Here is a 12,985-nt window from a genome sequence, read left to right as displayed (position 1 = left end):
TATATATTATAATAATATATAAATTCATATTATAATTATATAAATATATTTTTTAATTATACTTATGAATTTATTCACTATAATAATAGTAATTAACGAATTTACTTATTTATAATTTTTAATAATTATATTGAGTTTTAAAATAAGATTCATGGAATATTAATTCCAAAATAGAAGTTATTAATTAAATTTATAATTCCAAAACATTTTCTTTTCTTTTATAGACAAAAAAAATTAACAAAAAAAATAAATTAATGAATGGTATAGGATCAGCCTGCATAAGTTTGTATATATTTAATAATGGATCTTTTCTTCTATCAACTGAATTTATAACCGGTTTTAGGTCTTTGTTCCTATCATATGATTTTATAATTATTTGTGTCTTTCGGTTTCCATCAACTAATTTTATAACTCTTTTCATGTTTTTTTTTTTCGATTTTTTTGATGATCCAAATGATAAATACTAAAATAAAAATATAGAGAAATATATAATATTTTACAATAATGAAAAATCTTTATAAGTGTTGTATTTAGTAATTATATTATTATTTACCTTATATGCAATTAATAAAATAGTGGGTATTAAAATAAGGGTAACTGAAATACCAGTTAAACTACATTGTTCATATGTGCAACATACTAACGTGGTATTCATAAATTTTATTTCAGGTTTACAATTCCCTGACCCATTCCATGTAGTTGGAAATATATTCCATGTTTTTTTCAAAATTGGGTCAGAACTTGGCGATTTTGTCAATTGACCAATTTGTTGGGAGTTAAGCTGATTGACTTGAACTGGGACTTGTGGGGTTTGATGTATGATATGATGTGATTGGGAAGATGGTTGTTTTTGTGGTGCTGGACTGGGTGCTGGGTTTGGTGGTGGATCTTTTTTTGAAGTTGATGGATCTGTTGGATCTATTTCTGTAGTTAGCGGTGCAGTTGGTGAATTTGATGATAATTGGCTTGGTGGATCTCCTCCATTTATTGATTTTCCGGGCCCAGACGGGTCATCATCTGGTTTAAAAGGAGCATCAATGTTATTCAAATGGCTTGTTATATTATTAATAAATCCACTAATATAACTACTAGACACACTGTAAGCACTTTTTAAATTATTCACAGTTTCATTATATGCATCATTGATTTTCTTCGCAGCATCTTTAAAAGTTTGACGATTTTTTTCAATAAATTGGGAAGTTTTATTCAATTTTTCCCCTCCATTTAATAAAAATTTAAAAAGTGATGACCCCAAATTAAAAGATCCTCCTGGTGTACTTGATGCTGGATCACTTGATCCATCACCAGGGGTTCCGTTTCCACTACTTGAACCTCCTGTTTGAGGTGTTTGTGATGAGCTACCATTTTGTGGTGGTGAATCTGCTGTTGATGGGTCTGAATCTGATTGTGATTGTATTGGTTGTGATGGTGGTGCTGGTTCCTGTAGTTTTAGAGCTTGTGGTGGTCCTGGTGGTAATACTTGTGGTGTTCCTTGTGAGGTATCTTCCAAGTCATCATCACTAACGGGATCATCATCAGAATCATCACCAGCAGGATTTTCATCATCAGAACCTAATAATTCGGTTAAAGTACTAAATTCGTCTTTTTCCTCGTATTCATCTTGTGGCTTCTTTTTAATCCTGGATATATTTTGTTCTAACTTTTTATGCATTTTTCGGCATCCTTTAGTATTGAATTCAAATCCAAACTCGCTTTTATCGATCAATGAAATTTTTATAAGGTTACTACCTAAGGATTCGTCATTGTTATTGACTTTAATAACAGCTTCTATCACCTCATTATATATTTTTTTTAAATGATCCAATAATCGAAGATACGGATCACACTGATTAACAAAATTATAAAGTATGTTATACATAATATAACATTGGGCAACACTATGTATGTATTCGTGTTGTTGTGTATTAGGTTTTTCAAATATACTAATTGTTTCACAAATTTGCTTAAATAAAAGATAAAACCCATTCATAATACCAATGTTAAAACCCATAAATTCCTTTTTATTATATAATATGTTCCAATGATTAAAACCACCCATAGGATTACCTAAATATTTCTTAAATGCATCTTTTATAGATAAACTATGATCTCCTGATAATTTATATAATCTATCAGACAATCCCATGACCAAAAAATCAACACTTGGGTCATATCCACTATCTAGATCCACCTTATCATTTTGCATTAATTTTGTATATGCATATCCAGAAACGGCGCTCAGTTTTTCATAATTAGTTTCACATCTTTTATATCCACTTTTTACAGGGCAATACTTATTATATAATCCATAATCAGTGTTAAATTTGTCCTCATTGTTCTCATAGTCGATAAAAAGTTCATCAATTTCACGAAATGTATCACACTAAAAAACATTTAAAAAAAAATAATAAAATATTTATTAACGAACAATTTATTAAAATGAAATTAATGATAATTAATAGCTCATGTAAAACATGGAATACAATAAATTATTTTTATCTAAAAAAATGTATTTACCGCGTTCATGCCCATTACAATGGAGTTATGTTTTAATTTATAGATTAATTAACATCATTTTATATTTTATGTAAAACAAATATACGTGTCAAACAAGTTATACAACTACTTAAGTTATATGCATAGTTAATATCGTAAATCAAACATATTCCTATTACATTTATTATTTAAATATAGAATAATAGTGTAATATTATTACCAAAGATATATTTTATTTTACGACAAATATCCTAATTATCTTAAATTTTTATTTATTTAAAATATTTTGTCTTAGATGTAAAATACAGCATATACACAAAATCACTACTTTTAATAGTAACAGGTATAACCCAATTATATAATTTTGTGTAATCTTTCATGAGTTTAAATAAAACATATCTCCTAATTATTATACACTTTATATAGAAAACTATACATTTTCTATATTTATACTAAAGAAGCCACAAATTCTATATTATTATAAATATATAAAGAATTAGAAATGCATTATTACTATAATTGTTAAAAATATATTTGTATCTCATTATTTGAATTCCATGTATTGATATATGTTATTATTCAATTTGAAATATTACACTTTTTTATATAATTTCTAACAAGTATAAAACACTATTTGTGCTTAAATTTAATGTTAAGAAATAATTTAATAATTTCTTTTTCTAAATAAATGACATATAATATGCTTGATTATCTTAATTAATATATAAACTAATAATTCATTTTAGAATGCGTAATAAATTTGCTTATCTACTAACATTTCTTTATATATAAATATAATTAATGAATAATTTTGAGTGCATATCTTATATAACTTTTAAAATTAAAAAAAACGTGAAGATAAATTAGTTTTTTGGTAATAGTTAGTATATATAAACTGTATATTATTCTGTTCATTCTTATTATCTATTTAATATATAATGATGAAAAAATGTATTTTAAACGTTAAAGAAAATAAATATAATTGTTTTCGTACAATTTAATTTAAATGTATTAATTTTTATTTAAAAATTGTGTTAATACCTTGATTAGAATACCGGATTATTTGGGGATGCAATATAACATGGGTTACCATTTTAAGTGGACATTTACACTTATAACCTAAACATATATTATGTATTGTATATTTTATAATAAAACTTTATTTGTTTCTATAATGAAATATTTCCATTTTTAATGGAAATTATAGAATTATTAATAAAATTAATGTTATATTCCTTGATTATGTTGATTCTAATATTACCACATTAAAGCTTGCTTAAATATGTGTTATAATATTTTATATGATCTTGTATGCATATTATTTTAATTTTATCCACCGTTAAATAATTTATATAATGGATTTATACCCATATAGTGTATCAAGTAAAAGCAATATATTTGTTCATATTTAATAATATATTAATCTAATATTATTATTGTTGTTTCAGTTATAGCATTGTACACTACAATGAGATAATTAATGCATCCAAGAGAAATATTTTAAACCAATTAATAATTTCCCTTGTTTCATTGTTTTAGAATAAAATATTTTAAAAAATATATATATGATTCTCCGCAAAACGAAATATTTAGCATACATATTTATTAATTTATATATGTACAATAACAAACAATATTAAAAAATTCAAATAAATTAATCAAAACATGTAACTCCTATAAATATACTTTTATATAATAGCCATATGATATTTCCATAATTTTAAATTATTTCAGCTCCTAATTATTGATACAATATATTGTTCATTTATATCTATATATTTTAGAATAATAACATAATTCTATGTACATAACTTTTGGGAGTTATAGAAAATTTACTAACGAAACATATCATAAAACATACTTATATATGTTCATTTTAACTATTTTAAAATGTATTATGTTTTAAACAGTTTCATGTATCCCAATATATATATATATATATATATCAAGTATGAAAATATTAATTTATTGTATGAAGAGTCTAAAATTCAACCCCAATAAAAACAAAGCATTAATTAATAAAATATAAATTAATATTAAATGTATAACTTCAAAAAAAATTATTAATTAAATTTATAATTCTAAATAATTTATTTTTTTTTTATAAACAAAAAAAATTAACAAAAAAAATAAATTAATAAATGGTACAGGATCAGCCTGCATAAGTTTGTATATATTTAATAATGAATCTTTTTTTCTACCAACTGAATTTATAACCGGTTTTAGGTCTTTGTTCCTATCATATGATTTTATAATTATTTGAACCGGTCTTTTCCCTCCAATTGAATTTATAACCTTTTTTATGGTTTTTTTTCTCTTCGATTTGCTTGTACACCCAAGTGATATATACTAACATAAAAATAAGAAATCATATTTATGTATAAAATAAATGTTAAATACATTATATTTACTAGTTGCATATTATTTACCTTATACATAATTGCTAAAAAAGCGAATATTGAAATAACTATAATACTAATCCTCGTTATGTCACATTTGGTATTCGTTCCTATACACCATATTGATGGAGCTTCTTTCATTTTAACATTTGCCATAGTAATTAAGTTTTCGTTTTTTGTATTTGAAGAATTGTTACCAGAAATTGATAATGTACCTTGACCAGACGGTGGTGTTTGAGATGCTATATTTCCACCAGTAGGTGCAATTTGTTGAATTGTTGTAGTGCTAGTCTGTGAACCGAGTGATTTTTGTGATGGTGGATCTGATCGAGTTTGTGAATCTGATGGAGATGATGGTAGAGATTGTAGTGGAGGTGGCGATTTGGGTTGTGATGGATCAGATGTATCCACCCCACCCCCTAAACTATTGGATCCAGATTGATCATCACTTAATTGAAAAGTACCGAATGAACTTAATTTGTCAGTTACACTACTAACAACTCCACTAATATAATTATTAGATACAGTGTAAGCACTTTTTAAATTATCCACAGCGTTAGTATATGCACTACTGATTTTATCCGTAACTTCTTTAACTGTTTGACGGCTTTTGTCAATAAATTGGGAAGCTTTATTAAAAATTTCGGTTCTATTGAATAGGGATCCATTAAATAATGACCCCCAATAAAAATTTCCTCCTGGTGTACTTGTTGCAGGATCACTTGATGTGGAATCATTTGATCCATCATTTGGATTTCCTTTATTGTCATTTGCACCCCCTGTATTTTCTTTACTATTGTCTAAAGTCTTTGGTTCATTTTGACTATTTGGTTCTCCTTCTTGAGGTTTTTGTAATGGAGTTCCTTTTTGTGAAGATGGTGAATCTTGGTCTTGTGATAGTAGTGGTAGTGATCCTAGGTGTTGTGTTTGGGGGGGTGCTTTCGGTTGATTTTTTGATTCAAGTTCTTGTTGTTTTTTCACCTCTTCCATCAATTCAGAATGTGAATTAATACATACTTGAGTATGGAAATCAAGTATTTTATCAGAAACATCTAGAAACTTTTGGTTCCAATCCGATGTAGTTAGATCTATAAGAGAAATAGTTGAACCATTTAATATTTGTTCAAATGCTTCGCCTAAATTAGCTTTATGGGGGGAAACAGCCTTTTTAAAAGTATTATTCGTAATAAAGGCTTTTCTAATAGCCTCTTTTTTATTATTAGCGTCTTTAATAGCATGATTTCTAATATCATCATATATACTTTTTAAGAACTTTAATAAATGAAAATATGAATAGCAATTTTTAACAATGTTATAAACATTATTAAATTCCTGGTAGCATTGGGAAGAATAATTTTCGATTTTCTCTTTGTTCTTATTTTTTTTTTTATATTCAATAACTATATTACATATACAATTGAGTAATCTATATAATTCACTCATATACCAAACATTAGCTTTCTTATAACTCTGTTTACTATCTAAAATATTCCAATATTTATAATTTCCTGTATGTTTCTCTAGATTATTTTTATAAGATTCTTCCAAGGTTTGGGTCTTGTTTGCTTCTAACTTATATAATTTATCGCTTAGCCACATTATAAAAATCTCAATATGTCGGTTGCCATTATCTCCTGTTCCGTTTAACGTATTAGCAATTTTATATATATTTTGGTATAAATTTACTCCCAATGCGTTAATTCTTTCATTATTAGTTGTACATTCATATTTTTCCCCTTTTTTAGGGCATTTATATGTGAATAAATTGGATTTATCAAATTTGGTCACATCGACATTTTCATTTTTAAAATATGCATCAGCCTTGCGAAGTAATTTGCACTAAGAAAACATTTTTAAAAAATTAAATAAAAATAAATACTAATCAAAATGTTATTGAAATATAATTTAATAGTAATTTGTAGATAGTGCATCATTCAAGCAATATAAAGACATGTATTTTATTTAAAATATATATACTTACTGCTTCATTGGCCATTGTATTTATATTTTATCTTTAATCTGTTGATATTTGACACCATGTTATTTTTATTTAAAACATATATACTGAAAAAAATAAAGTACGAGTTAAGCACATTCTGGTTATTTTGAATATTTAAATTAATATGTAATAACGATATCATATCATTATTAAAGGAACATTACGTCTGCTTTTTATGGCAATTTATCTAAACCGCCTTAAGTTTTAATTAATTTAAACATTTTTCATCATATATCTAAGGCCATTATTTTTAATATAGTTTGGAATTATCCAATTATATAATTTTGTGTAGCCTTGTAATGGTTTAAATAAACACGTATTCTTACAATTATATGCTTAAACATATAGAAAAACATATCCTATGTTGCTTTTTTAATAAAGTAATTTCATAAAATATATTACTATAAATATATAAAGAATTAGAAATATATGATCACTATAATTGATAAAAATATATTTGTATCTCATTGTTGATATCATATATTGATATAAGTTATTATCCCATACAAACATTACATTTTTTTAGTGTTAATCCTAATAAATGTAAATCAAATTGTATATTTAAATTATAATATCCAAAAATAAATTATTATTATTATTATTATTTTTCCTAAATATATCATATTTATTGGTGTTTATATTTTAATTAATAATGTAAATGAGTACCCCATTTAGAATGTGCAATAACTTTGTTTGTATATGAATATTCCTAATATATAAATAAATTTTAATAAATAAATTACACATCATATATGTATCTTTCTAAGATAAATCGCAAATGTGCAATTAAAATCGACATGGGGTCTAAATGGGTTTTAAAATAAAATTATTATATATAAATGTATATTATTATTCTTATTAACTATTTAATATATAAATAAATACGAGCGCCAATTTAATCTATAAAAAATATTTCAATATAATTATTTTTCTATTATTTAAATTTGTTACTTTTATTAGTTTGAAATATGCTCTTTATTTAGTAGTAATAATAAACTTTTAGGACGAATATAAGCGGGTTTACCATTTTAGTGCATATTAATACTTAGAACCTAAGCATATTATATACTACATATTTTATAATAAAATATTTAGCTCAATATGTAAAACTATATTTTTATTCAAATTATTAATAGAATTATAATATATCGTTTTGTAGTTCTAATATTACTACATTAAAATTGTAATAATTATTTTTTATCTCTGTATCTTTTCATTTTTAATAATATATAATTAATATATGTCAACGTGTTCGAATCAAATGAATCTAATGATTTTTTTGTATTTAATGCTTTATTGTTATCATTGTTCCTTCCTTCTATACCGCTGTATAGTACAACGGAATATTTAATGCTCTTAATAAAAATACTTTAAATCAATTACTATTTTTCCTTGCTTCATTGTTTTAAAGGATACCATTTTATACCATATGTATTATTTCATAATAACAATATATTTAAATTATTTTAAAGTTTGTATATATATAATAGCCTAATATAAATATTATTGGTTCAAATAAAATTTATTATTATTTGCTTTCTTTACAAAATTAATATTAATTTTAATTATGTGAAATTTTCACAATCAAACAATATTTAAATATTATTGGTAAATATTTTACTAGTTTATATGTATAGCCATATAATAATAATAATGTTATTCTATCTATAATATTATTTATAATTATTATAACAAAATGTTATATGAAATTTTATTAATATGCTTATATTTATTTTTGAACTATTTTAAAATATAATTTATTTATACCTCAAAGTTATAAAACTTAAAATATTGTATATATAGTTCAGCTTTTATTGTATTATTAAAAACTTAGATGCATAAAATGTCTTTTGTAGGTACTGTTATATTATCGAATCTCGATCGATACTTTGTGAATCTATATTTATGATTACCTATTATATGTTGTAATATGGTTAATTAATCTTAAAATCACATATTAACCTGAAGTTATATTATAATGTAGATCAAATTTACAAATGAATCGAATTATATATTATAACTTCATATATAATATTATTATATTGTTCGGTTCAAAATACAATTTAAATCAAAATAATAATGACACAAATAATATGGTTTACTAAATAAAATGGTTCATAAAATAAAGAAAGCACAGTATTATTCATGATTCAATATAGCTATGGGGTTAACATGCCTTACATAATAAATAATAAGGACTCTTATATATAGCTAGCCAAAAATTACCAATAAAATATAAAATGTGAAATTATAACACTGCCCCATTTAATATATATGAACGAATTAGATGAAAGTATTATAACTTATAAGAATTATTTTATGTGACCCCTTTTTTGGTGCATATTTAGACATAATCTCGAGAATAAACATACGGGAATGGTAAATATATTTTATCAACATTTCCAGACCCAAAATATTATCAAACTATAAAAAATTATATTATAATATACTCCGAATCATAACTCAAAACGCAGATACAGTGAACAAAATAATAACTCATAATGCATAACCTTGGTCCATAAAACATAAACACCTCGGTATCAAGAATATTAGAATCGAAAAAAAATTAATTATATATATTTTTTTGATTTACAACTTTATGTTTCATTATTTTATTTGTATTTTTTTAAATCATTTTTATATAAACAATAAATATTATTAAAAATTATACAAATTAAATGCAATGTAATAAATAACCCTAACCCATAATATAAAAATTATATAAATAATATGTAAAAACAATACAAAAATGCAATAATATGCATAGTAATTTTATATTTTATTGATTATAATATTCAATTATTCTTATAAACCCAAAAATTATGATCCAAAAATATCGTCAAAAATAACTTATTTCCAAATAGACATATTCTTAACATATATCAATCATTATTACGATTTCTGGAATTATCACTACTCTTCGAATCATATATTATGTTTCATTTTCTTCTTTATTTTTTTTAATTTTTTTCTTATATATTGTCTTTGAAATAGTTTATCAATTCCAAATAATGAATACTAATATAAAAATGGTAATCGTATATATATTTTTTGATAAACGCATATAAGGGATCACAAAAATATAATTTAAATATTGTAGTTTTAATTCCTTATTATTTACCTTATAAGCAATTCCAAAGAGCGCTGGTATTGCAAATGCCGATAAACCTGGAATTAATTTGCTTGCTATCGACGAACTTGATGATGTTTTTACCGGTGAAAGGGTTGGAAAATCGCAAGATTTATCATTACCATATTTATTTTTAAAATTGTTATAATCATCTGATAATATATACAATAATTTTCTGAATGAAGCATTTCCAATAATATTAGAATCATTATTAAGATTTTCAAATTCACTAGCAAACAATTTAGGATAACTCGAATATTTTGTGCAATCCAGATTGTTCCCTTTAATTCCATTATACAATAAAAGTAAACTACTAAATGGAGCATTAAATTTAGATATTTCATTAGTATTCATCAAATCTTTATTTTTATTTATAATATCCTTATAATTTGGACTATCATTAGCATTATCATTTATTTTAATATTATAATTATCATTTGTTTCTATATATTTAGTATAAAAATCATTTAAATTGGTGCCACTATAATTTAAATGTCGATTTAGTTTATAACTTAACCATAAAATAACGTATTCGGCAAGTTTATCATATTTTGAATCAAATTTGTCATTTAACATTTCTAACAAATGAATAACACCAGAACTAGCCATTTCAAAATAATTTTGACATTTACCATCTTCTGTGGTATTCTCATAATTACAATATTGGTGGATTGATTCATTAACTGATAAAGATGATCCTCCATTTTCATTCTTCTCATAAAAATAGCCATCGATCGTATTAATTGCACTATACTACAAATATATTTTATGAATTAAACAAAAAAACGTATTAATATAAATGCTAATCAAATGAAAATTAATATAATTTATGGACGATACAACATATAAAACACATAGTAAGAGAATATTTTAATTAAAAAATTGTATACCACATCCTTAATATTATAAGATGGCTGTCTCAATGTTTGTTCAGAATCTTTTACAGATTTTTCTACAGAACTTTCTAAAGTATTTTGTCCAGAATTTTTTTTAGGTTCTATTTTTGGAAGATCTGGAAATTTGCAAGATTTATCTTTATCATCATATATATTTTTTAAATTTTTATAATCATTCGATAATGTAGACAATATTTGAGTATATAGACTGCCTTCTATATTATTAGAATCTTCATTGAGTTCATTAAAATTATTAGCAAACGATATAGGATAAAGCGAAAATTGTTTGCAATCCTGATATCCCAAATGAGATAAATAATAGGAAAAAAATAATATATAAAATAGGGCATTAAATTTAGATATTTCATTAATATCCATATTCATCAAATCTTTTTTTTTGTTTATAATATTCTTATAAGTCATATTATCATCATCATTTATTATATTATTATAATGGTTATTTGTTTCTATATATTTAGTATAAAATTCATTTAATTTGATGTTACATTCTTTTGGGGCTTCATTTAGTTTATAACTTAACCATAAAATTGCGTATTCGACAAGTTTATCATAATCTAAAATATACTTCTTAAAATTTTTTAGCAAATAAATAAAACCACAAATAGCCAATTGAATATAATTATGACAATCATCTTTTCCTGAGTCCCTCCAGGAACCACAATAATCGTTGATTGATTTGTGTTGTGTATTAACTCTAAATTGGCCATTATCATCCCCAAAATAGTCATTGGTCGTAAAAATTTCACTATACTACAAATATATTTTATGAATTAAACAAAAAAACGTATTAATATAAATGCTAATCAAATGAAAATTAATATAATTTATGGACGATACAACATATAAAACACATAGTAAGAGAATATTTTAATTAAAAAATTGTATACCACATCCTTAATATTATAAGATGGCTGGGTCATAGTTTTGAGATTATGAGGGATAATAATATTTATATATATTACGTAAATATTTGTTGTATCTATTTAAGTTTTTTGCATACCAATTACCTAAATTACCTTAAATGGAGAGTTGCTTAATATATTTTTGCCATATGTATATATGATACATTTATACAAAAATGCTATTATTACTATAATCCTTAAAAATATATAAATACTTATTTAATACGATATATTACATTTTTATATAACTGTTTCTTATAATATAGATTTTTCTAAAACTATAATATTTTTAAATTAAGTTACATGCTCCATTTTCTATTCAAATTAGATAAACTTATATTATTTTTATTTAATATAGACAAATTCATAACCAATTTTAATATGTTCAATAACTTTATTTTTAATTCTATATACTTCAATTTAGAAATGTAACATATTGGGCTATTTTATAATATATTTTGAGCATCTTTTCTACGGTTTAAAATAACAATTAGGACTGAACCCATAATATTGAGCTATTTATAAGCTCAAATAATTCTTTAAATAGATATTATTTTTAAAATAATACTTAGTAAATATTAAATATCTAACACATAAATAAGTATTGATGTAAATTTTAAAGCATAATAAAAAATATGTGTAATTAGAATGCTATGTTGCACATTGAGAGGACAAAATAAAATATATTTTCTCTTTTAATGCATAAATTTAAATAACTATTCGCTAAATGTTCTGCATTCCTCATTTAATCATATATATTTTACTTCTATAGTTATCAATATATATGATCCAATAATTTATTAAAAATCCTAAGATAAAATAACGGTATTTTATATTTAAAAAATTATGATTCACTAAGTACTGATAATATAATACGTGACAATATGGAATAATATAAAGATATTTAGCATGCTTTGAATTTTTAACCCTTTCTCCATCGATCCAATCCTTTAAAATATAAAGCCGTTTGTCCCCAAATTTATCATTAACAATATATGTGACATTGATACATTTGTAATGCACTATTATATGTTATTGATTTATCATTCATTCAATAAAACAAATACTTACGTATCTATGTTAGAAAGTATCATATATATTTTTTTACTGAATATTTATAGAAAACAATTATATGTAGCATA

General features: G+C 23.3%; 3 protein-coding genes across 3 annotated transcripts; all 3 read right to left on the bottom strand.

The window, feature by feature from the left end:
• Nucleotides 1-190: 190 nt before the first annotated feature.
• Nucleotides 191-2,526, bottom strand: PVVCY_0101670 (PIR protein CIR protein; the record flags this gene model as incomplete). The annotated part of the gene is made up of 3 exons (XM_037634255.1): nucleotides 191-463; nucleotides 554-2,383; nucleotides 2,518-2,526. The coding sequence occupies 3 exons, from the start codon at nucleotides 2,524-2,526 to the stop codon at nucleotides 191-193; spliced, it is 2,112 nt and encodes a 703-aa protein (XP_037490040.1).
• Nucleotides 2,527-4,569: 2,043 nt separating this feature from the next.
• Nucleotides 4,570-6,891, bottom strand: PVVCY_0101660 (PIR protein CIR protein; the record flags this gene model as incomplete). The annotated part of the gene is made up of 3 exons (XM_037634251.1): nucleotides 4,570-4,845; nucleotides 4,926-6,734; nucleotides 6,877-6,891. The coding sequence occupies 3 exons, from the start codon at nucleotides 6,889-6,891 to the stop codon at nucleotides 4,570-4,572; spliced, it is 2,100 nt and encodes a 699-aa protein (XP_037490039.1).
• A 2,935-nt stretch (nucleotides 6,892-9,826) lies between these two features.
• PVVCY_0101650 (PIR protein CIR protein) lies at nucleotides 9,827-11,861 on the bottom strand (the record flags this gene model as incomplete). Its single annotated transcript, XM_037634250.1, has 4 exons — nucleotides 9,827-9,877; nucleotides 10,016-10,777; nucleotides 10,915-11,691; nucleotides 11,829-11,861. The coding sequence occupies 4 exons, from the start codon at nucleotides 11,859-11,861 to the stop codon at nucleotides 9,827-9,829; spliced, it is 1,623 nt and encodes a 540-aa protein (XP_037490038.1).
• Nucleotides 11,862-12,985: the final 1,124 nt, after the last annotated feature.

The sequence above is a fragment of the Plasmodium vinckei genome, assembly GCF_900681995.1.
Source record: "Plasmodium vinckei vinckei genome assembly, chromosome: PVVCY_01".
Lineage (NCBI taxonomy): Eukaryota > Apicomplexa > Aconoidasida > Haemosporida > Plasmodiidae > Plasmodium > Plasmodium vinckei.
Note: the sequence above shows the minus strand (reverse complement) of the source record. Positions and strands in the feature narration are given on the sequence as shown.